Source organism: Doryrhamphus excisus, linkage group LG15, assembly GCF_037039965.1.
Source record: "Doryrhamphus excisus strain RoL-2023G ecotype Guam linkage group LG15, RoL_Dexc_Guam_v1.1, whole genome shotgun sequence".
Lineage (NCBI taxonomy): Eukaryota > Metazoa > Chordata > Actinopteri > Syngnathiformes > Syngnathidae > Doryrhamphus > Doryrhamphus excisus.
The window spans coordinates 18112801-18139476 of record NC_136371.1 but is presented as its reverse complement, the minus strand read 5'-3'; the positions used below and the strand labels follow the sequence as shown (position 1 = coordinate 18139476).

At 43.5% G+C, this 26676-nt stretch overlaps 1 protein-coding gene across 4 annotated transcripts in view; it reads right to left on the bottom strand.

The window, feature by feature from the left end:
• The window catches only part of plekhg5b (pleckstrin homology domain containing, family G (with RhoGef domain) member 5b), a 39129-nt gene extending 13311 nt beyond the window's left edge, over positions 1 to 25818 (bottom strand). Inside the window, exons 1-8 of one of the 4 annotated variants that reach the window (XM_058051924.2) lie at positions 25056 to 25818; positions 19424 to 19500; positions 7225 to 7360; positions 6156 to 6255; positions 6010 to 6070; positions 5798 to 5889; positions 5479 to 5615; positions 4740 to 4900 (exon numbers count right to left, since the gene is read on the bottom strand). In XM_058051924.2, coding sequence (XP_057907907.2) covers positions 4740 to 4900; positions 5479 to 5615; positions 5798 to 5889; positions 6010 to 6070; positions 6156 to 6255; positions 7225 to 7360; positions 19424 to 19500; positions 25056 to 25137 — 846 coding nt within the window. In that variant the 5' untranslated portion in view covers positions 25138 to 25818. Of the gene's footprint in view, positions 1 to 4739; positions 4901 to 5478; positions 5616 to 5797; positions 5890 to 6009; positions 6071 to 6155; positions 6256 to 7224; positions 7361 to 10469; positions 10604 to 19423; positions 19501 to 25055 lie in introns of those variants that run through there. The other 3 variants (XM_058051923.2, XM_058051926.2, XM_058051925.2) reach the window with 3 other exon arrangements.
• Between the last annotated feature and the right edge of the window lie 858 nt (positions 25819 to 26676).

The window sequence follows — 26676 nt, the reverse complement described above, 5'->3', positions numbered from 1 at the left end:
ATTTTCTTGTCATGAGAACAATATTTATATTTTTTCATAAATCTTAATTTCTTAGGGCTTAATTCACAAGAAATGATTGTATTATTTTTTATTATTTGGAGGACAGGAAGTGATGGGGGGACGGGGGGGGCAGTGGGGGGGGCTTTGGCGATGACATCAGACAGGAGCGGGAAGGATGGACACTTCCTGACGCTCGTTACATCACCGGGGCAGAGCTCACCTTTGACCCCCCCACCTCACTATTGTTACCCTGTCAACAAACACAGGCCGGCGTTGTGGGGGGGGGGGGGGGTCGAACAAAGTCACCCGTGAAGATTCAAGAAGTGGAACATTCCAGGGAAGGAAAACAATTCCTAACACATTCCATTCCTGTGTGGACAAACAAACCACAGCGACGTGTTTGCACTAAATGATGACCGGGGGGGTCGTGGGGGGGGGGGGGGGGGTAAGCATGGAACCAACCAAAACATAGATTACCCCCTAGTCTTTCATCAGGGAAAAAAACGTTCTACATTTTCCTGTTTTTTAGTCATGGGTAAGTTTCAGGGAAATATCGGTTCCCGACTAAAATAGGGAGCGAAAATATTTTTTAAAAAAACACAAAAGCTGGATATATAAATACTGGAAGACAGTTGAAACAATGGAAAAAAAGCATTGAATTGGGATCAAACATTGAATCATAACATAATAGAATTCATCAAACAATAATAATAATAATAATCATAACATCAAAGAAGTTGTGGTTGTGGAAAAGTCGGAATACCACGGAAATAAAGTCACGGAATACTAATGCTGGTAAAGAGAGTAAAATGCATGGAGATGTTGAACCATATGGAAGATGAAACCAAAAAACCTGATATTAATATCGGCTCCTGACGACGACGGAGCGGAGATGGAATACGGAGGAACCCGGCGTCATCCCTGGCGGAACGTGACAGCACGCTTGGCGTTATCCGGGCCCTGGCACTCACCATGGACATGTCCGAGGGCACAAACACCATCCCGACCCCTCCAACGTCCGGACTTAGTCCGCCATCTGAACACGTGAGCAAAAGGGGTCCGCGGGGGTCCTGACAGGACTGTCTCGGACCTCCTGGCTGCTAGCGTGTCGCCCGGACGCCGATGAGGAGGGGGGGGGCTGCCTCATTGTGTTTGGCCAGGAAGGAGGAGGAGGGGGGCAAGCCATTCCAATATTTGGAGGCGGAGTCCAGCCCGGATGACGGACTCCATCTCCTCCTTCCTTGTTTGCGCTACTAAGCTATTATTATTATTATTATTATTATTATTATTATTATTATTAAGGTTGGTGTTGTCTTTTCATAAATGGACATAACATCACAGCATAGGAATATGAATATTGACATTTGATCTTTGTAAGCTAACCTCTACTGTTGAAATATTATCGTTAAGGAGGAGGAGATATCGGAATATTTAGAAAATTATAGTATGTGTATATATATATATATATTTATTTATTTATTTATTTATTTTTTCATGTAGAAATCGCTCTGGAGTACAAGTCCAAAAAAAAAAAAAAAAGTGTGACTTATAGTCCGGAAAATATGGTAAATAATGTAACATATCCTTTTGTGTTTTTGGAAAGATGAGGTACAAATATGTATTTATTTAAAACATAATAATTTAAAAAATATACATATATAACATAAAAATAAATACATAAAATAATAACATATGAATAATGTATATAAAATATATATTTCATAAAAATAAAAATGTATAAATTCATAATTATATTAATAAAATATATATTTCATTAAAATAAAAAATGTATAAATTAATATAATATATTAATAAAATATATTAATAAATTGGGGCGGCACGGCGGTCTAGTGGTTAGTGCGCAGACCTTACAGCTAGGAGACCAGGGTTCAATTCCATCTCTGTGTGGAGTTTGCATGTTCTCCCCGTGCATGTGTGGGTTTTCTCCGGGTATTCCGGTTTCCTCCCACATTCCAAAAACATGCTAGGTTAATTAGCCACTCCAAATTGTCCAAATTGGTATGAATGTGAGTGTGAATGGTTGTTTGTCTATATGTGCCCTGGGATTGGCTGGCCACCAGTCCAGGGTGTACCCCGCCTCCCGCCCCGAAGACAGCTGGGATAGGCTCCAGCACCCCCCGCGACCCTCGTGAGGAAAAAGCGGTAGAAAATGAATGAATAAATGAATATTAATAAATTTTAATGAAACAAAATAAATATACTGAATGTATTTATTAACTAATAAAATAAATCAAACATTTGAAAATTTAAAAAATAGGTTAAAATTACAAAATAAAATACAACTTAATGTAAAATTTGACAAAAATGTTCCTGAAAAATAGACCGACCAATGACCGCTTCTCCACTTCTAGTGGAAACCAAGAAATTCCCAAATGTGGGAATGGATGACCACTTCTGTGTTAATGATATCAAAGCTTATCTTATCTTAACGATTGTTTGCGGCATTAACCTTGGCCGGGAAAAGGGGGATTCTTTCCCTGTGAGACAACTGTATGGAAATCCCCCCCCCCCCGCCCCCCCCGCCTGCCTTCGTCAGGCACGTTGATGAACGACGCTGCCTTCCTGCAAGCTGCAGGAAGCACGTGTCCACGTTGGACTTGGTCTGTTGACGTGAGCAACCGTTGGCTCAGTCCAGCACACGTGGACTCGCTTTTAAACGCTTTAACTTCGGAAATCCGAAAAATCCGGAAAAATTGGCCAAAACGCCACAAATGGTCATAGACTCCAGCATACCCACGCGACCTTAATGAGGGTAACAAATGGAATGTCGGAAATCGTTTTTGCCAAAACGTCAGAAATCGGAATTGCGAAAACATAAGAAATGGTAAGTATTTCCGAAAAAGTCAGAACAGAAATGTCAGAAATTGTAAATATTTACCAATAAAATGTGGGAAATTGTATTTGCAAAATGGTCAGAAATCTTAAGTAGGCTACCGTATTTGGGAAAACGTCAGTCGGAAAATGTTAGAAATCATAAGAATTTACAAAAACATCGTAAATGGTAAGTATTAGCAAAAACGTGAGAATGAAAATTTCAGAAATTCCAAGTATTTGCAAAAATGTCAAACTGTCAGTATTAGCAAATGGAACGTTGGATATCATATTTGCCAAATTGTCAGAAATCCGAAGTGCTATATCCGTGAAAATGTCGGAAATAGTAAATATTTGCAAAAACAATTGAAACGTATTAAGAACTGAAGAAAGTATTAAGAATACTTTAACGTAGGAAATCAAAGTATTTGAATCCCAATCAGAAATTCAAAGTATTTTCAATTGGAAAAATGTGAAGTATTTGCAAGTGGAATTCATAAAAGGTGGGAAATCATAAGCCTTTACAAAAACGCCAGCAGCCGTCAATAAAGTGGAATGTTTGCTCAAGGATCATATTTTGGATGGCTAGGCTTCAATGCGGAAATCCTACTCGCTGAAATGCCAGAAATCGAAAGTATTTGCGGAAAACTGTGTGAAATGGTACGCATTTGCGACTGCAAACGGTGAGCATGAAGTATTTTCAACTGCAACGCTTTTGTGCCAGCAATACCAAGTATTTACAATTTGAGCGTCAAAATCCCAAATATCAGCAAAAACGTCAGGAATCGTAAGTATTTGCAATTAGAACATGGAAAATCGGAAGTATTCTCACGTATTATCCGCTCCAAAAGCAGAAATGGTGTTTTATGAAAAGTATTTCAACGCTAATAAATAACCGCCGACTCGGCGAGGCCGACTTCCTCTCACCTTGCAGTCGGTGGCGGGCTCGGCGTTGGGCGACGGCGGCGACTCGGGTATGTCCACGTGGAGGACGTCCCAGCTGTGCCAGGACGACAGGCGACCCAAGCGCACCATTTCCCTCGCGCGCACAAAACGGAGGATTCCTCTCCCAAAGGAAAAAGTACTTCCACTTGAAGGATTTACTTCCACAAAGTACTCGCAGACTGAGCCTGAAAGCAGCGCCCCCCCCTCCCCCGCCTTGACGCTACCTGGATGCATGACGGGGCAAAGATCACACGCACCTCTGTAGCTCCGCCTATGGTGGATTCTGATTGGTTGTCTTTCTGGCTCCTCCATATTTACTGATGAATCCACATGTGCTTATTATATTACATTATTATTATTATTATTATACATTAGGACAATAACAAATACATATTGAAAGAAGTACATATTGCGAGTGGATATTACGAGCATATTCTTGCAAATACTGGTACAAATATGGTCATATTTCAACCTTGTTTTTGGGCAGTACGGTGTTTTTTTCTGCTGAGAACAGGGAAATAATAAAAGCCCGCTGATATGATATGAGAGGCGTCGCCATGGCAACGTGATGTTTTTACGGCCGTTTTATGACGACAGCGAGGCCACGTTACCTCAAGTCACAAGACGCCAAAGCGGAGACCAGGCTTTATGGTCCGCCTAACAACTTCCTCTCCTGGGGAGGGAAGGATGAGGACAAAGACCAACGGGGCCTCCGCCATACGGGGGCCAAAACACCCATTGGTGGATTCATGGGTTCATGATTTATGGATTCATAGTTGATGATGGATTCACCGTTGATTTGATATATTTAATTATTATATTATTATATATTATTAATCAGTAAACAATATACACTGAATTTATTTTGTATACTTTATTACTGTAACTATTCAATTTAATATATTTTATAATTCCTACTAATTGATTTTTTAATATTTGACTAAATGCCGCGTGTCACTCACCAGCAGGTCCACGCCCTCGCGGCGTCCCAGAGATCCGTGCTCCGCCCTCTCGGGGGCCGGCGTGACGATGTAAGGACTCCCCGAGGGCTTCATGTTGGGGAGGCTGAGGGACCTCATGTCCTTCACGCCCTGCTCCACCTTCAGCTCGTCGCCGGGCCGCGCTAAAGCCGCCAGAAAGGAAGACGAATTAGTGACGCAAGTGGAAAAAGAAGCTAAGCCAAGACACAAAACACGCGCCCATGTCCTTGCTGAAGCGGGACAACGAAACGGGAAGCTGGAGACCTCCATGCAAGATGTAAACAGGAAGTTGGATGCTGATCGAGGACGTACCGTGCTTCACTTCTTCTTACACTTGGATGATGGATAAGAATGTTTAGAACGTGACTTCAAACATTGAACACGTGAAAAAGCCACAGTTTGACCCTGGGACAGACTATTCCTATTTCCCTAGTGGGCGGAGTGGGCTCCAAAGGCTGGAATGGAAAGCAGCAGCAGCAAAGAGAGGAAAAAAAGAGCGAGGTCTTCCTCGGCTGCGGCTGCTTGACTTCACCCCAGGGAGTCCACTCCTCTTCCTCTTTGGCCGAGAGAGGAAGCCAGCCCGGCGCTGATTACCCGCGTCATTGTCAAAGACGCGCATGGCGCCATCAGACAAAGCCTGACTGACGGATCCGTCTGGCTTTGAAGACCCAGAACCTTGAGGAGAACATCAAGGACCAGGAGCACCGAGCAGGCGTCTTACCTTTCACCTTGAGGTAGTGGCCGCCAAATCTGTAGGCCTCGAAGTTGAGGGACAGCGGCGTGTTGGACTGGTCCAAGAACAGGTCCACCCGGGACAGGTCGATGCCGTTCCTCTCAAACACCGGACCCAAAACCTCCCTGCACGAGAAAACACCAAACTTGAGTCCATTGCTGACCGGCTCCACGTGCCGACACCCTGCTACAGCCAATCACAACACTGGACCCGCCCACCACGGCCTGATGGGCGAGTGACACCACAGGCAGTCCATATTAAAAAGTACAAGTACAAGGACATGGTACTGTACCCCCCAGCCTCGTACCTTAGGGTTCTCTTCTTCACAGCAGGGACTACTTCTGTCTTCAGGTCCACGCTGAGGTCGAACTTCAGGCTGAAGCACTCCTTGCTGGGGTCCTGGTGCACACACACACACACGGTTATGCCCCAGCATGACCACCAGGGGGCTCTTCAGGCTATCTTAGGATGATGATGATAATGATGACGATGATGATGATGATGATGAGGGTGACTCACATCGGTGTGTCGCCTGCGCGCCTTCTTCTTGGCCAGCTTCCCCCCCCCTGCCGTCTTCTCCCTGCGTGGGAAAAAAAAAAAAAAGACAGAGTGAGCCATCTTACCGCGGCGTCCTCTCCACCTTCCTCCTTCCTAGAGTCACCCACCCGCGGTCACTGCCCCCGCCGTCCTCTTCCTCCAGGTCGGAGGGGGGGCTGGTGCGCGGGGGGCAAGATCGCGTGGACACGTTCCGAGCCAGGACGGAAGCTGGGGGTTGGGGGGAGAAAACAAATTTAGTCCTCTTGTTTATGCATTCATATTATTATGCTGATATTTCATTCTTTTGATTATGTTTTCATTTATTAATAATTATATATCATTTGAATATTGTTTGGGATTTTCATAGCAAGTTTGTTCCAGGTATTTGACTATTACTATTTTATTCTTCCTAAGCCGTACTGTACATTATTATGTTATTATTATTATTATCAATTCATTCAATCGTAAAATATCATCTAAATCATTCATGACATCACAAATATATATTTCATTTTATTTGATAATATATTGGGATTTATTTCATCAAATGCAAAGCATTCAGCAATCATATATATATATCTTTTATTATGAAATTCATTAAAACATGCATCAATCAAGTCAAAATATCAAATATTCAATTTTATTTTGTAACCTGGAAGCATCTTTTTGATTATGTATTATTTATGTATATAATAAATGACGCAATGCCATTAATTAACAAACCAATATAATAAACATATATTTACATTTTTACTGAACAGACATTTTTATTGAACATTATGCAATTATGTTAATCATAAAAATGCATTAATAGTGAAAACTTTGCAGATATTCCATTTATTATGACCATTTATGTTTTTTTTCTCTAAATGATTTTATTGTAATTTATTCTAATTATTACATTATTGTAATGTATTTATTTATGAAACAAACTAAAAAATGGCATTAATAGTAATTCATAAATGAATAAATATGTACACATAAATTATATTTGTGTTTTATATTAGAAAATGAAATGTATAAATTGCATGAATGAAGTGAACATATAATAGATCATCAATGCATTATGAAACTATGTAGTACACGTATGTGTACACGTATGTGTACATGTAGTACAAGTACGTGTACATGTAGTACGTGTACATATATTAGATATGATATTCTGTAATTTCCAAACATTGGGAAGCGACGACCCACCTTGGGGTTGAAGGTCAAAGCGGGGGTGGCGGTCAAAGTGCATGTTGGTCTCCGCATGGCAGCGAGAGTCACATGACTCACACAGGGGGAGGGGGGTCTTGCTATTCGGGCCCTGGCAGTCGGGGTGGTGGCACACCTGCGTGTAGAGATCAGTGTTATTGCAAATGTTGATCCGAAATGGGAAGTTCGGTCATCCGTTCACACGGCCAAGGCGGGGGGGTCGGGGGGGGGGGGGGGCGTTAACAAAGCCCAGACGACAGGCGGCAGGATTAAGGAGATCCTTCTCCGACCAGACGGACCAGCCCCCTTCTCTTCCCTCACCCTTCAGTGTGTGTGTGGGAGGATGGGGGGGGGTGGGGGGGGGGGAACCAACCATCACCATCACACCAACCAGCCAGCCATGTGCAGCATGTATGGGAGGTACAACTAATGTACTTCCTGTCATTGTGTTTGTCCAGCAAAGGACAAAGTGCGATGATAACCATAGAACAGCAAGCTTGCTACCCAGCATGCCTAGTGGCAGGGATATAGGAGTGTTCTGACATGGGTATTGTAGATACGGAAGGAAGACTATTAGCAGTGAGACAGGAAGTCGGGGGTGGAAGAGGCGGGGCCACTCTTAGCCAACGCCCACTTTGCCACCTCGCTGTCCTGCTAGCGAACTCTGTCCCCACCAAATAATCCCCGTGTGGGTGTCTAGCCAGGTATAATCGCATCTTGGCAGGGCGGGGGGCGGGGGGACGGGACGGCAAGGAAGAGGAGTGAGAGGTCTAGCCCAAAGACGGGGAGGGGAGAAGTGGGTCCAGAGGAGGCCTGTGAGTCCTAAGTCCTAATCTGGAGGCTTCAGCGGAGCCTGGACTCCGTCAAACGCATCCGACGCTCCGGCGAGATGAAACGAGTCAGAACCCCCCCCCATTCCCTCCCTTCCTCTGGTCGGGCTCACAATGGGCGGGGCCAGACCGGGCCGGACCCACAGCCAGGACCGGTTATATTTAGACACCTACGTTGTCTCCTAGCTCCTAGATCCTAGATCCTTCTCTTTGTTTGTATGGGGAAACGTCCTCGCTCTTATGTAACACCCGCCCCCTTAGGGGAGGAGCCAAACACCCCAGGCCATATGCTACACCATGTACTGTATACCGCGTATACTATTCATTACATCTCACCCAATACCTGTACTTATAATACAATATACTATGGTACAATACACTAGAGGTCCACTAAATACACATGAGAGGTAAAGTAATTATGATGTACATAGTACATACATACTATGAGTACAGTACATGGTATCCTTCTGGTGGGCGGTCTACAGCGCATGGTCCTCTTGGGAGCAGAGCACGAGACCCGACCCCACTAAGCCGTCGGCTCCCGTAGCGCTAGACTCACTTCGCGCTATCATGCTAGGTGTTAGCATGCTACCGCATAACAACAATTCTAACATTTTTTTAGCACTTTCCAAGGTCAGCGCTGATAGAGACACTTAGCACTATTATGCTAGGTGTTAGCATGCTAATGTTAGCAATGCTAGCACGGTAACATGAACATACTAGCATTTGAATATGAACTTAAGCAGCCCCTTAACGCTATCATGCTAGGTGTTAGCATGCTACCGTTAGCATAACAACAATTCTAAAAATTTTTTAGCATTTTCCGAGGTCAGCGCTGATAGAGTTAGCATGCTAATGTTAGCAATGCTAGCACGCCAACATGAGCATACTAGCATTTGAATATGAACTTAAGCAGCCCCTTAGCGCTATAGTGCTAGGTGTTAGCATGCTACATTAGCATAAGAACATAATTCAGCGCTGATAGAGACACTTAGCATTATTATGCTAGGTGTTCGCATGCTAATGTTAGCAATGCTAGCACAGTAACATGAGCATATTAGCATTTGAATATGAACTTAAGCAGCCAATTAGCGCTATAGTGCTAGGTGTTAGCATGCTACCATTAGCATAAGAACATAATTCAGCGCTGATAGAGACACTTAGCACTGTTATGCTAGGTGTTGGCATGCTAATGTTAGCATTGCTAGCACAGTAACATGAGCACATTAGCATTTGAATATGAACTTAAGCAGCCAATTAGCGCTATAGTGCTAGGTGTTAGCATGCTACCATTAGCATAAGAACATAATTCAGCGCTGATAGAGACACTTAGCACTGTTATGCTAGGTGTTGGCATGCTAATGTTAGCATTGCTAGCACAGTAACATGAGCATATTAGCATTTGAATATGAACTTAAGCAGCCAATTAGCGCTATAGTGCTAGGTGTTAGCATGCTACCATTAGCATAAGAACATAATTCAGCGCTGATAGAGACACTTAGCACTGTTATGCTAGGTGTTGGCATGCTAATGTTAGCATTGCTAGCACAGTAACATGAGCATATTAGCATTTGAATATGAACTTAAGCAACCAATTAGCGCTATAGTGCTAGGTGTTAGCATGCTACCATTAGCATAAGAACATAATTCAGCGCTGATAGAGACACTTAGCACTGTTATGCTAGGTGTTGGCATGCTAATTCTGGTAAAATTGTGAGATTATCTTCATATTTCCTTCTCATGGTTATGGCTTTATTTTCACAATATTAAGACGTTACTCCCATAATAATATTATCACTTCCCCCCAAACTCATTTTCCAAAAATGGAAACTTTTGTTCCTCATATTCCGAATGATGCCGTAATCTCTGTGCTACTAAAAGAATAGTAATATGCTAATATTGTAGTATGATGAGTCCATAATTAAGACAATAAGTACAATAACATGTTTTTCTCTTATATTGACTGCTAATTTGCCCATTTTTGCGTTTTTTTCTAATTGGAGTTGTGCCATGGGGCAATAAAAAACGAGCCCTGGGACACCCTCGGGACGCCCCTGTGTTAGTTTTTTGCACCGTCCTGCTGTCCTGACTAAATCCTCTTAAGGACCAGAACGGCGTCAAGCTGCCGCGTCCGGACGGTGGAGAGCACCAGACGAGAGGCATCACCTGCAGCTGGGGCCGAAGCCACGCTCAAGTGGACTAAGACCAGCGCCAAGACCAGCGCCAAGACCAGCGCCAAGACCAGCGCCAAGACCAGCGCCAAGACCAGCTAATACTCCAATCGATACAGGTCTAGCCAGGACACAGGAGGACCTGTTGGCACTGCGGGGTGGGGGCCAGCGTGTTGATATTAGAAGAAAACATGTAAAGCCGGAAAGCGGCAGCTAATGCTAGGGAACGAAGAGCTTCACCTACCATGGAATGGAAAAGAAGAGATCAATGTCTGGCAAAGTCCAAAGGCCGGCTCGCCTACAGGAGAGTCCTGATGCACACGAGATGACGGGACGTCTCCCCCCCCCTGCTTATGACGGCCGTCTGGCAGCCCGCACGCACACGCTGAACCGTGCAGTCATAGGCCCCGCCCACCCACAAGCTCAGACACATCCCCGCTGACTCACACGCCGCAACGTCTACTTCCTGCTTCCTCCTGAGGTCAGATGAAGGGCGACGGTGGCCAAGGAATAACCAGCATCGTTCTCTCCAAAGATATTTCTCCTGACTTTTCATTCCGTCACCCTCCTGCACACGTCTACTCGTGTCAGCAATGCCTATAAAAGACCACTAGGTGGCCTAAAACGGCGTACGTACAAATGCATCTGGCAGGTGCATTCAAAGACCCCAAAAAATAAAAGTTATTTTATTTCACACAGCTTGGCTTCTTCTTACACCAACAAACACAATGCCACTTAAAACATTAATGTTTACGTCCACACTGTGTGGGATGAGTAGATTAGAGACCTCTAGACATGCAATAACACCCCTAAAGTCACGTCTACGCTCTTACTAGCCAATATAGTAGACATAATACAAGAAAATAAGACATGATTAGAGCCCTCTAGACATGCAATAACACTCCTATAGTCACCTGTACGCTCCTATTAGCCAATATAGTAGACACAATACGAGAAAATAAGACATAATTAGAGCCCTCTAGACATGCAATAACACCCCTATAGTCACCTGTACGCTCCTATTAGCCAATATAGTAGACATAATACGAGAAAATAAGACATAATTAGAGCCCTCTAGACATGCAATAACACCCCTATAGTCACCTGTACGCTCCTATTAGCCAATATAGTAGACATAATACAAGAAAATAAGACATGTTTAGAGCCCTCTTGACATGTAATAACACCCCTATAGTCACCTATACACTCCTATTAGCCAATATAGTAGACATAATACTAGAAAATAAGACATGATTAGAGCCCTCTAGACATGCAATAACACCCCTATAGTCACCTATACACTCCTATTAGCCAATATAGTAGACATAATACGAGAAAATACATGATTAGAGCTCTCTAGACATGCAATAGCACCCCTATAGTCACATCTACGCTCCCATTAGCCAATATAGTAGACATAATACATGATTAGAGCCCTCTAGACATGCAATAACACCCCTATAGTCACCTATATGCTCCTATTAGCCAATATAGCAGACATAATACGAGAAAATAAGACATGATTAGAGCCCTCTAGACATGCAATAACACCCCTATAGTCACCTATACGCTCCTATTAGCCAATATAGTAGACATAATACGAGAAAATAAGACATGATTAGAGCTCTCTATACATGCAATAGCACCCCTATAGTCACATCTACGCTCCCATTAGCCAATATAGTAGACATAATACATGATTAGAGCCCTCTAGACATGCAATAACACCCCTATAGTCACCTATATGCTCCTATTAGCCAATATAGTAGACATAATACATGATTAGAGCCCTCTAGGCATGAAATAACACCCCTATAGTCACCTTTATGCTCCTATTAGCCAATATAGTAGACATAAGACATGATTAGAGCCCCCTAGACATGCAATAACACCCCTATAGTCACTTTTACGCTCCTATTAGCCAATATAGTAGACATAATACGAGAAAATAAGACATGATTAGAGCTCTCTAGACATGCAATAGCACCCCTAGAGTCACACCTACGCTCCCATTAGCCAATATAGTAGACATAATACATGATTAGAGCGCTCTAGACATGAAATAACACCCCTATAGTCACCTTTATGCTCCTATTAGCCAATATAGTAGACATAATACATGATTAGAGCCCTCTAGGCATGAAATAACACCCCTATAGTCACCTTTATGCTCCTATTAGCCAATATAGTAGACATAATACATGATTAGAGCCCTCTAGACATGCAATAACACCCCTATAGTCACCTATACGCTCCTATTAGCCAATATAGTAGACATAATACGAGAAAATAAGACATGATTAGAGCTCTCTATACATGCAATAGCACCCCTATAGTCACATCTACGCTCCCATTAGCCAATATAGTAGACATAATACATGATTAGAGCCCTCTAGACATGCAATAACACCCCTATAGTCACCTATATGCTCCTATTAGCCAATATAGTAGACATAATACATGATTAGAGCCCTCTAGGCATGAAATAACACCCCTATAGTCACCTTTATGCTCCTATTAGCCAATATAGTAGACATAAGACATGATTAGAGCCCCCTAGACATGCAATAACACCCCTATAGTCACTTTTACGCTCCTATTAGCCAATATAGTAGACATAATACGAGAAAATAAGACATGATTAGAGCTCTCTAGACATGCAATAGCACCCCTAGAGTCACACCTACGCTCCCATTAGCCAATATAGTAGACATAATACATGATTAGAGCGCTCTAGACATGAAATAACACCCCTATAGTCACCTTTATGCTCCTATTAGCCAATATAGTAGACATAATACATGATTAGAGCCCTCTAGGCATGAAATAACACCCCTATAGTCACCTTTATGCTCCTATTAGCCAATATAGTAGACATAATACATGATTAGAGCCCTCTAGACATGCAATAACACCCCTATAGTCACCTATACGCTCCTATTAGCCAATATAGTAGACATAATACGAGAAAATAAGACATGATTAGAGCTCTCTATACATGCAATAGCACCCCTATAGTCACATCTACGCTCCCATTAGCCAATATAGTAGACATAATACATGATTAGAGCCCTCTAGACATGCAATAACACCCCTATAGTCACCTATATGCTCCTATTAGCCAATATAGTAGACATAATACATGATTAGAGCCCTCTAGGCATGAAATAACACCCCTATAGTCACCTTTATGCTCCTATTAGCCAATATAGTAGACATAAGACATGATTAGAGCCCCCTAGACATGCAATAACACCCCTATAGTCACTTTTACGCTCCTATTAGCCAATATAGTAGACATAATACGAGAAAATAAGACATGATTAGAGCTCTCTAGACATGCAATAGCACCCCTAGAGTCACACCTACGCTCCCATTAGCCAATATAGTAGACATAATACATGATTAGAGCGCTCTAGACATGAAATAACACCCCTATAGTCACCTTTATGCTCCTATTAGCCAATATAGTAGACATAATACATGATTAGAGCCCTCTAGGCATGAAATAACACCCCTATAGTCACCTTTATGCTCCTATTAGCCAATATAGTAGACATAATACATGATTAGAGCCCTCTAGACATGCAATAACACCCCTATAGTCACTTTTACGCTCCTATTAGCCAATATAGTAGACATAATAGGACATAACAGGGACTCAGACACATTGGGCCAGTTCCTTGTTATTGATCCTTGTTAGTGACACGAGTGACTAGTGTAGAATAGAACATAACAGTTTGTCCCGCGGCTAGCCCCCATGTCTTTTCTGGGGGGGTGGGCTAATCCCGGTGAATCCCATTTCAATCCTTGCAATTAGCTAGCTCACTAAAAACAAGCCCAAAGCCCCCCCCCCCAAAACACAAAGCAGAGGGGACGTGTTTGAAGCAGGGTAAGAGGCGGGTGCCTGACCCCCCCCCCCCCCCATGTGTCCATGTCCCCCACTGTCAGTCTTAATTAGAGAAGGATACTTTTAAAAAGAGTGCAGCAATGCAATTACCCTGAAGGATTACCCTCCCATCCCACCCCCGGACCCCTGGCAATGCCATTGTTGGGGGCCGGGGGTGGGGGGTGACTTGACCTTGGCATTTACCCCCCGCCCGCTTTGAATCGCAGCCAAGAAAGGGAAGCAAGAAAAGCCCATGAAGCTGCACAACACGGTGGATTGGTTTTTATACAGGGGGGGGGGTGTTATGTTAACCCCTCCTGGCTGGAGGGGGTGGGAGGGCTGCTCTTAAGAACCCTGATCGGCGGGCCCATATAAGGAACGTTTTCATTGGAGCATCGGTCAGGTAGCCTCTTCCTGTTATTCCCTACTGTCACACGGCGGACCACCGCTCCACTGGGGGTCAACTTCCATCACTGGCGCACCCCCACCCCCACCCCCAAAAACCCTGCCTTTGTACTCCCCTGTTTAGACATGGTGAAAGCTTTCACGTCCTCCCACAGGAAACTCTATAAATAGAAATCATCCGTTCCGGGGTCAAACTGTCACCATGTCCAACATTTGAAGTCATCCTGCTTAATAGTCTAACGTGTAACCTGGTCCAACCTGAACCTGGGCTGCGTTGCTAAGCAGTGTCGGTCTTAGGAGGCCCAACCAAATCTAAACCACGGGTGTCCAAACCCTCACCGACATGAGCGTCCTGACAAAGGACGCCAGGGACAGTTTCACTCAAAGTCCACGGAAAACCTGCGTACCACCTAAATACCTTTAATATTCAATAGAGCCCTCTAGACATGGAATAACACCCCTACAGTCACCTTTACACCCTTATTATCCAATATAGGAGACATAAAAACAGAAGATTAACTTTACAACCTTCTAAATATGCTTTTTAACACCATCACATCATAGAAACTAGATGGATGGAACGCCATTAGAGCCCTCTAGACATGAAATAGCACCCCTATCGTCAATGTAGTTGGCATCATAACAGACATATTTGCGTCACATGGAGCCTTCATGACCGACATTCACCACAGCAGTTAGGACTGGAGTGGTTCCAACGCGCCCCAAACAAGTCGCGATCTCCGTGAAGGTGACGTGAGTCCACGTGGAACGCGAGCTCACGTGAAAGCGGCAGCGAGGCCAGTCAATGTTTTTCAATCGTCAGGCGTGTCCGAGCTGTGCCACAGCGTCATCCACGGCTGGAAAAGTACTAAAGCGTCTGTGAGTGGTGTGTGGATCACGGAGTGGGAAGCCTGTCGGCGCATGACCAGGTGGCGGCCATCCAAACTGGAAAGCCAAATAGAAACAGCATCCAGTAACCCTTCCTTCATCGCTTAGCTGCTTCCAGACGCAACTGTGGCAAGCCAATCACCACCTTTTTAGGTTAGATATAAAATATTTGCATAGTAAGAGCATAGAAAACAAGTTTACCACCTTCTGAATATGGTTTTTAACATTACTAGAGCTCTCCACACATGAAATAGCACCCCTATAGTCACCTTTAAACGCCTATTACCAAATATAACAGACTTGATAGCAGAAAAGAAGACACTGAAAATCTGTTCACAACCTTAACATGATTAGAGCCCTCTAGACATGAAATAGCACCCCTATAGTCACCTTTAAAGTCCTATTACCAAATATAGCAGATATGATAGCAGAAAAGAAGACACTGAAAACTTGTTCACAACCTTAGAGCCCTCTAGACATGAAATAGCACCCCTATAGTCACATTTACACTCCTATTTCCACATATAGTACAGATAAAATAAAACAAAGACACTGAAAAGTTGTTCACAACCTTCTTAATATGCTTTTCAACATCATTAGAGCCCTCTAGACATGATATAACACCCCTATAGTCACCTTTACACTCCTATTACCAAATATGACTGAAAGCAGAAAAGAAGACACTGAAAACTTGTCCACAACCTTAACATGATTAGAGCCCTCTAGACATGAAATAGCACCCCTATAGTCACATTTACACTCCTATTTCCACATATAGTATACATAAAGTAAAACAAAGAAGACACTGAAAAGTTCTTAATATGCTTTTTAACATGATTAGAGCCCTCTAGACATGAAATAGCACCCCTATAGTCACCTTTAAAGTCCTATTACCAAATATAGCAGATATGATAGCAGAAAAGAAGACACTGAAAACTTGTTCACAACCTTAGAGCCCTCTAGACATGAAATAGCACCCCTATAGTCACATTTACACTCCTATTTCCACATATAGTATACATAAAATAAAACAAAGACACTGAAAAGTTGTTCACAACCTTGTTAATATGCTTTTCAACATCATTAGAGCCCTCTAGACATGATATAACACCCCTATAGTCACCTTTACACTCCTATTACCAAATATGACTGAAAGCAGAAAAGACACTGAAAACTTGTTCACAACCTTAACATGATTAGAGCCCTCTAGACATGAAATAGCACCCCTATAGTCACATTTACACTCCTATTTCCACATATAGTATACATAAAATAAAACAAAGAAGACACTGAAAAGTTCTTAATATGCTTTTTAACATGATTAGAGCCCTCTAGACATGAAATAGCACCCCTATAGTCACCTTTAAACTCCTATTACCAAATATAGCAGATATGATAGCAGAAAAGAAGACACTGAAAACTTGTTCACAACCTTAGAGCCCTCTAGACATGAAATAGCACCCCTATAGTCACATTTACACTCCTATTTCCACATATAGTATACATAAAATAAAACAAAGACACTGAAAAGTTGTTCACAACCTTCTTAATATGCTTTTCAACATCATTAGAGCCCTCCAGACATGATATAACACCCCTATAGTCACCTTTACACTCCTATTACCAAGTGTAGTAGACATATTAACAGAAAAGAAGACACTGAAAACTTGTTCACGACCTTCTTAATATGGTTCGAACATGATTAGAGCCCTCTAGACATGAAATAACACCCCTATAGTCACCTTTACACTCCTAGTACCCAATATAGTAGACACAGTAACAGAAAAGAAGACACTGAAAACTTCTTAATATGCTTTTTAACATCATTAGAGCCCCCTAGATATGATATAACACCCCTATAGTCACCTATACACTCCTATTACCAAGTAGGGTAGACAAATAACAGAAAAGAAGACACTGCAAACTTGTTCACAAACTTCTTAATATGGTTCTAACGTGATTAGAGCCCTCTAGACATGAAATAACACCCCTATAGTCACCTTTACACTCCTAGTACCCAATATAGTAGACACAGTAACAGAAAAGAAGACACTGAAAACTTCTTAATATGCTTTTTAACATCATTAGAGCCCCCTAGATATGATATAACACCCCTATAGTCACCTTTACACTCCTATTACCAAGTAGGGTAGACAAATAACAGAAAAGAAGACTTGTTCAGAAACTTCTTAATATGGTTCTAACGTGATTAGAGCCCTCTAGACATGAAATAACACCCCTATAGTGACCTTTACATTCCTATTACCCAATATAATGGACATGATAAGAGACACGTTAGCATTGGAGGCTACCAGTGCCAGTTAGCGCCTCCTAATCTTCACAGCCCTGCGACACGTACGTAAGGAGAGCACGCGGCTTAAGGAGTGTTTACTGCGCCGCTTTAGCACCGCCCTGTCAGCGCTCGTTAGGTGAGATTTTCAGCGGCGGGACAGGAGGGCAAAAGGCCAAGTCTGGGACGGAGGAGGGGGGGGGGGGGTGCAAACAGGAGGGAATCCGCAACGGAAACACAAAAGCCCAAAGCAGATCCCCAGCTGTTGGGAGGGAGGGGCCCGTTGCCGTGGCGAGCCCAACCTAACGACTCGTCTGGTCGTGTCCCGTCGAGGCTGGCTTACGTGGGGGGGGGGGGGGGGCGGCAAAGAGAACGAGCGAGCCGGGACTCGCACTTACGACACCTCCTCCTCCCGGAACATTACCAGTTGTGACATCGGGGGGAGCCCAGCCTGCTCGGACGTGAGTCAAACTAGGGTGAGGAAATGGTTAAGTCGGTAGATGGATGACATGGTGACTCAAAGCGTCCGCTGACATAGCACGCCGTTTGCCAGATTGTTGCGATGTCATTTCATCAAGACTATTTTCCACAGCCGCTTATTTCCGTCAGGAAGACGGCATGCTAACCGTTTCTAAACGTAAGACAAGTCGGTTTTTTTAGCATTGATTTATCATGATTTGGGGTGCATGAGAAAGCGGTTTGCCCCCATGGGCGTCTATGACTACTGTAGATTTTTTTAAGTAGTCCTTTTATGAGGATAATATTGTAATATTATGAAAAAAAACGGTCCTTTGGTAAAAACAGTTGGTACTAGCAACAGGCTCCAGGTTCTTCTAGACCACTTGGGACCTACCCAGAACCTCTCCTGAAAGTACCACCCCCCAGCGTCTCCACGCCAGGCCGCCATTGTCAAACGTGGCCACCACCAAGGGAGCAGATCTTCAGTATGTCATTCATGTTTCCCTGAAATAAACCGCAGCTCCCCCAGTGCTGGCAGCGCTTGTGCAGCGAATGTCCCAGGACCTTTTGGAAACCGTAGCTCACCCCAGCGCCGGCAGCACTTGTGCAGCTGAAGACTGTGAGGCTTCACAACCACACAACCACAGAAGTGGATTTTCGGTACGTCAGAGTACATGTTGGAAGTCATGTTTCCCTTCATGGAACCTCAGTTCCCCCAGTGTCTGCAGCACTTGTGCAGCCTCAGACTGTAATGCTACTACCGCCACTGAAGGAGGGCATCTTCAGAATGCTGCAGTATATGTTGGAATTCAGGTTTCTCCTCAATGAACCACAGTCTCCCGGTGTCAGCAGCACTCGTGCAGCCCCAGACGATGATACTACCACAGGAGCAAATCTTCAGGAAGTCCCAGTACATAAGATAATAATAATAATATTTGTATAATGGCACCTCCCCAGAAGCAGACTGTGACGCAGGACTTGCTGGAACCGCATCTTCCCTAATGCCAGCAGCACTCGTAAATCCAAAGAAGGGCATCTTCAGAATTCACGTTTGTCCTCAATGAGCCGCATCTCCCTGTTGCCGGCAGCACTCATGCACCATGCCGGAATGGAGGCTGGATGCAATTAGCTTGCCAGGCTATATATGTTGACTCCCTTTCCTTGGCCACAATATGTATGTATGTACAAGCTGCACACAGACTACTCTAAACTCTGCCATTCAAATCCTGCCTGAATGAGCGCCGCAGCTAAAAAGAGCGAGTGTTACCTTTGAGGCCCTGCGGCGGTCGGGACAGTCGGGATGCTGGCACGCCACCCAGTCCTCCTCCTGGACGGGCTTGTCATCTGAAACCACCACCCAAAAATATGCAAATTAGGCACCTTTGCCACTTCAAAAACAACATGTGAGTGTACTCAACGCCAACATGGCCGCCACTTGTGTTTACGTACGGGACGGGGGGGCAGTGAGAGTCAGCCAGCGCTGATAGCCATAAAAAAGAGGCCAGGGTTAAAGGGGGGGGGGACTAATGGGAGGGCGTCAGAGGGACATGAATGACGGGCGATGGGACAGCCTCTTCCTGTCTTCCTGCTTCCCGTCTTCCTGCTTCCTTTAGCCAAGATTGTAATATGAGAAGTAATAATATTATTCCATAATTCCAGTAATAATATTATTCCATAATATTAGGAAAAACTAAGAAACAGGAACAAATGAATCAGGTTGCCAAAAACATTATGAATAATGTCTAAATATTATGGGAATAAATGCAGACTTACAGGAAAAAAATATCATCAGAAATGGGAAAAAAGGTGTGATTTTATGAGGAATAATAATCAAAATTGTGGGAAAGGTTCTAATGCAACACAAATGAAGGCTAAACACTTTGGGAATAAAGATGGAATTGGAGGTAAAAACTACACAAATGAAGTTGGAAAAACATCAGAAATGAAAAAAACTGCTGTGTCAAGTATAATATATATGAAAATATGACTATGATTATGTCAAAGAAACCATTTCGTCACATTGAGTTGAAATATTGATTTTGTTGAAGTCATACTTAAACAGGAGGAATTAGAGAAAAGCAAAAAATGAGGTTGGTGGAAAAAGAAGAATATTTTGGGCATAAGGTGAAAATATGATTTATGAATAAACGGTATTTGGAGAAAAAAATGAAGAAGAGCCAACGCTCAGCTGATGCTCTCCTGCTCCTTCTCATGGCGGCCATCATGGCTTCATCGGGACAACAGCATGACTGTTAGCAGTTTGTGTGGGCGTGTGTGAGTGACAGTGAAGACGCAGCACAAAGCACACCAGTCTGGCTCACCTGGTCGGCGTAGCATTAGCATTAGCATTAGCATCAGTATTAGCATTAGCATTGCAGATTCAGCCAGCAGACGTTAGCATCATCTCCGACAACTTCTCTGCCAGGCTACTTGACCGCCGTACCCGACCTCACTGGAAATAGAAGTAGTCTGAAAGAAGTAGTCTGTTCCAGGGTCAAACTGTGGCCGCCATAAAGGCTTTCATTTAGTGTGCAGGCCATGTTTGTAGTCACTTTTAGGGAGGAAACGTTGCCAAAAAGCCGAGGAAAAGTTGGAGTGTTTTTGTCGCCACCCCAATAAAGCTAGCTAGCGTTTACCGTACAGATGGTGGATGGCGTCCGGGGATGCCCACCAGGCGTAGCGCCCCAGAGGCGGCGCCGGTGCCTCTTCCAGCTGGTACGCGCCGCGCTTCTTCCGGTAGAGGAACATGACGCTACGAAGTCAGCCCCGTGCAATACCTGGCATCTTTCACAATAAAAGCCTGCCGTCCCGGCCAGTCGATCTTCTAGACATCCTTCCTCCACGCCGGTGCAACAGCTTGTGCGGGACGGGGGGGGGGGGCGGCCTACGCCATCACACAAGCCTCGCATTCATGCCGGGACAAGCTGGGCCGGTCTGAGCTTCTGGACCGGAGCGCACAAAGATGTCCTTTACACGCTCCGCCTACAGAGTACAGAGTACACGCCCTCCAGTACTCCAAAGGGCACACATGCTCTGCATGCATTAGAAACGCCCCCGCTACCTCTACTGGCTTTCTAGAAATGGGCCTCATGCGCGGTACTGCAAATACTACATCCTCGTGTACTGCTGATACTGCAGTGTACTGGCTGGCTTCGTGTCGTGCTAACGTGGCCCCCCCATTCCAAAAACATGCTAGCTTCATTAGCCACTCCAAATTGTCCATAGGTATGAATGTGAGTGTGAATGGTTGTTTGTCTATATGTGCCCTGGGATTGGCTGGCCACCAGTCCATCTGGGATAGGCTCCAGCACCCCCCCCCATGAGAGTGTATAAGATCTTTGACACTACGATGACTTTTGGATGTTAAACTATGGACACGCCAAACAGGACGCTAGCTAACATAAACATAACAACATGAAGCTAGTACTTTGGAAAGTAACGCAAGAGGAGAAGGAATACTGAGAAGGGAAGGAAAGAGAGGAAGGGGGGGGGGGGGGCAGGCTGCGGCCAACATGTCCAATTTTGGGATGAGAAATGAGAGGGTAGGCAGGGAGCGGGCTAGCGGCGCGGGCTTAGCGTCCATGTGGTAACAATCTGGCAGGCGGCTTTGAAGGAAGCGAGCACACGTGCGGCCTGAGCACCTCCCTCCCTCGCTTGATCACCAGCACACCTGCGGGGGGGGGGGGGCGGAATATTATGCTCATGTTCAAATCTAATGTTAGCGCTTTAGCACACATGGCTATGCTAGCATCGAGGCTAACCGCAAATCATTTCTGCTTGGACAAAAAGGGGCGGGCTCAGCTAGCTATGAAGTGGATCACTTTGGTTTTAGTTTTCAGCTAATAGGCTAACCGAGCATGATGTTCAAGTGTAATGTTAGCACTTTAGCATCACATGGCTAGCGTACAACTAATCATGTTCTCCGGCGTGGAGGAACTCGACTTCGAGGACTTCAGTCCATGGTGGATCTGCTGTGTGCGTCTCGTGACTTCCTCCTCCATTGTTTGTCTTCATTCCCGCCAGTGGTTTCCTTTCTCCCTGGTCCTCATCCTGGTGTTTCTCTCCAGGCGGGTCACATGACGTCCTGCTCTCTCGCTCGACTTGACACGCTAGGCTAACACGCTGCCGTACGCTTGCTGTATCACTTAACAAAAAAAGTTGGAATTTGAAAAAAACATTTTTCTGAAATATTATACGAGACTAAACACCGAATAAAGTTGTCAGTTTTGGAAAATTAGGTTGCAGAAGAAGTTATGCTCTGAAAATAAAGTCAAAATATTCTGGAAATAAAGTCATAATTAAAAAAAATGACTAAAAGAAAGCTGAGAAAAAAAAAACACAAAATATTAAGAAAAAAAGTCACAATTTGAGAAGAAAATAAACTAGTCATTTTATGAGGACAAATAATGTCATTTTTGGGGCATAAACTTGAAATATTCCAGAAAAAAAGTCTGAATGTTATGAGAAGTTGTCATCAAAGACCACCAGAAATTTTACCCCCTCCCCCCAAAAACAGCTAAAAGTCCCAATTCCCCGAGAATAAACTAGTAAGATTATGAAAAAAAATCATTTTAATGACACACAGATTAAGATTTTTTAAGTTGCAATATTGTAAGAAATAAAGAAAATAACTAATATTTGGAGAAGAAAATCATCATTACATATAATAATGAGAAAAAATAATGTCATTTTGGGAGCACACACTTAAATATTAAAGAAAAAATATCTTAGTTGGAAAAAATAAATTGTAATTTTTTAGAACAAAAATGTAAGAAAAAAAGTCCAATGATGGAAAATAAAGTCACAATGTTACAAGGACAAAGTCGTCTGGGAGCACGGAGTTGAACTATGCAGAGAAAAGGTGTGACCATCTAAATTTAGAATGAATGCGGGAACGTTGGGAAGCTGAAGCTGGACTGAAATGCTGTGGAAATATGCCAAAAGGTAGAATGAAAGCAAGAGCGGATTGGCGGCTTTAGCTCAAATGGGGAATTGAACCAACCATGTGCGGATCTAGATGTTTTGTCATTTTGGAGGTTTTGTTGCTAAAGTGGCCGGGGCTAACTTTACCGACGAGAAGGATTTCTCCTTCTTCGAGCGTCTCGGCTCGCGTGATAGAGATTGTCTATTCGACACGGTGGCGTCACTCTGATGACGTCTCGGCCATAAACACCATCACAGCCACAGCCGGAGGCCTGTTCTTGTGCTCCTGCTTCCGTGGCGTGTCGCTATCCATCATTCTTCTCCTGCCGGGATCCTCTTACGCTCGTCTTTGTTTTTGTTTTGGACATTGATTCATCACATGATGCTTTTCTCCCTCAGGCATCGTGTCAAAGAGGGAGCATTCTGGTTTGACACAGGCACACGGTCATGGTGGGGGGGTCCAACGTGCGGCCCGGGGGGCAATTATGGCCCGCGGCACATGATACAAGTAGAATTTGTCAAGAAAACTAAAAAAACAGCAAAAATTTGTGGTAATTTTCCAAATATTAAGAGAAACAAAAGGCGTAATTTTACCAGAATAATATGATAAATGAAGTCATAATATTAGGAGAAGATTATTAAAGAAGAAATTTGACATATTTGGGAGAAAAGTGATAAAATATTCCAAATATTAATATAAAAGAAAGCTGATTTAAGATGAAACGTGTTAGCATACGCTGTTCATTAGCGCTTGGTTAGCAGCACCAGGCGTCGGCAGTCAGCAGCTTGGTGGGTGTCAAGGAGTGCAGGGTTTAAAGGTGACAGTTTGGAGTCTGGAAGGCGTCAAGAGTTCCAGGCCAGCCGAGTCTTAAGTCGCTCTTAAAGTCCTCGCTCTAATCTGCAGCCAGATGTCTCGTCTGCTCTCCGTCCAGCCTCGGCTAACACAAATGCCGACATCCCACAAACCATCACTCTGCTCGGGACGGCTGGAACGCCCACCTCCCGTTTCTTTCCATTTCCACACTCGTCGGGAATAGAGGAAATGGAAACTCAAAAAGCACGCAGAGAGCCTCCATGTTGTCATTTACCCAAGAAATATTAGTCCTACATATTTACATTCCTCCACCATGAAAACATGCTAACATTAGCATAGTAGCGCCGAGTGTCTGCTTGAGTTCATATTCATGAAAATCCCCCTAAATACCAGTGTACTCATATTAGCATACTATCAATGCCAATGTTAGCATGCTAACACCTGCCATAATAGTATTTACCAATGAAAATGGCTAAAAATGCTACTATGCTAAAATTCTAACATGCATCTAACATGAAAAATGCTGCTGCTGCTAATATTAGTGCGCTAACCGTACTAACATTAGCATGGTAAAACCGAGCACGAGTGTTTGAATAATTATGTTAGCATGCTAACACCTGGCACAATAGCGCCGAATGACTAAAACACTACTACGCTAATGTTAACAAGCTACCAATTTAACCTAACCTTAAACATCTTAATGTTAGTATGCTAACATGATAGTGCTAAGTGTCATATAAGTATACTCATGAAAAATACTGCTGTGCTAATATTAGCATGCTAACACCTACCATGATATTATTTTCTATAACCTATTTTTTTCTAAACTTCAAACTTTGTTGTCGTGTCTCTCATCATAATTTAATTTTTTTATCACCTGATGCTAAGCTAACGTAGCACCTAGTGATGTATGTTTGTTTTTACCCCCCCCCCACACACACACACCACAGCAGCCTCCAATTGAGAGGGTTGATTAATTGCCTGTTGAACACCGTGCAGAACCTCGTTTAAAAAACAGCCCATTTAAGCCATGCCAGTATTGAAATAAACACTACTTACTGAAGTAAACAGATAGAGTGCATTGATGAGTACAACCGAACCTCGTTGAAAAAACAGCACTTTTAAGCCAAGTTAACGTGAATGATATCAAATGGTGACTTACTGAGTCTCAATTTGAGTCCCAGCCAGCTCCGAGGAGGCGACTTGTGCAGGACAGAATTCATGCTCCACTTGTTGGGAACCATCGAGGCGTGCGATACTTCTCTCCTGCCGGTGACGGGTCGAGAAGGGCACGAACCCGGGTGGAAATCCCTGCAAGTTAGCGTGCCGGTGCTAATTGCTAACGAGCCGGCGATCGGTCCTGCGTCCAAGGCTGTCCTGCATTGTCCTTCGCCGGGACGTGTCCCGGTTTTCACGTCACAAAAGCCGCCACTGCGAGGCGAACATCGAAAGAACTTGATCGACTTTTCTCCTCCGCGGAAAGTCGTAGATGTTGTCGGGTGTGACGACGATGGTGTGTGCTTGACGACGTCCTCGTCTTGCTTGGTGCTTTAAAGCAGCCCGGGGAGAACTTTTCAACAAAGTGCTGCTCCTTTGTGTGTGTGTGTGTGTGTGTGTGACCGCCTCCATTCATTCTGTGGTAGCGCACTGCACTGGCAGGTAGGGGGCGCTACGTCCCGTCCAAGTCTGTCCTGCATGGAACAACACCGGCTCCATTACCCGCTTACCGCCATATTACATAAGATCACCGCTAATAGCCGTGTGATGCTAGCGCTGGTGAAGGAGAACACAAATAAAACCTCTTCGAGACAACCCTCGCGATGTCTGTCGTCATGAGAAGAATCTAAATATCAAACGCAATCACCCAAAGGTCGCCCAAGTACAAAAAGACGCTATAATTTCAGTAAAATTGAATAAGAAGAAACAAGACGAGTGAGCTACAGCGACACAAGCTACAGCGCTGTACTTCCGGTAGAAGTTACAAAGACGACACAATCACACCAAGAAAGAATTATCCCTGCAGCCCTTTCGGCTGGAAACGTACATCTATTTTATTTGTAACCCTTTGTTTATGCTCACATAACTCACACATAATACAACATTGTCTGTTTATGCTTGCTACTATTGCTACTAATGCTACTAATGTCTCTTAACACTATCCTATCCGTTCTGTGATGCTAGCCGACTTCCGGATATAAGAAATAAACAGTTCCAGGGTTCAAATGTCGTCGTTGCGCAGGCTCACAAGTCAACTCCCTCAACATTTTCATGTAATTGCTTCTTAAAATGTTTAAAACTGCATTTAAAATGTGTTTAATAACTCTGAGAAGCTAGCTCGCTATTAGACGTATTTTCCCCCCAATCCTAACACGCCATTGGCTTGTTGCTAGGCAGGATTTAAACAGCTCAACCAATGAAAAAAGGCCCTTTATTTTTGCGTTTGTACTTGTAATATTATGATGTTATTGTCAGAATATTTTGACTTTATTCCCATAATATTATAACTTTTCCACCAACCGAATTATCCAGATATTACAAATACATTTTGTTTTTCATAATATTATGACTTTTTTCTGGAATATTTCAACTTCATGCTGCTGATTTGACGTTATTTTTGTCATCATATTTTGATATTATTCTCCTGAAATTACAACATGTTCTCGTTCTTTTTTACAACTTTTTTCTCTTAATTTTTTCACTCTGTTCTTGTAAAAATTATGCCTGTTTTTTCAATTTTTGCTGTTTTTAGTTTTTTTTTTGGTTAAATTCTATATTGACAATTT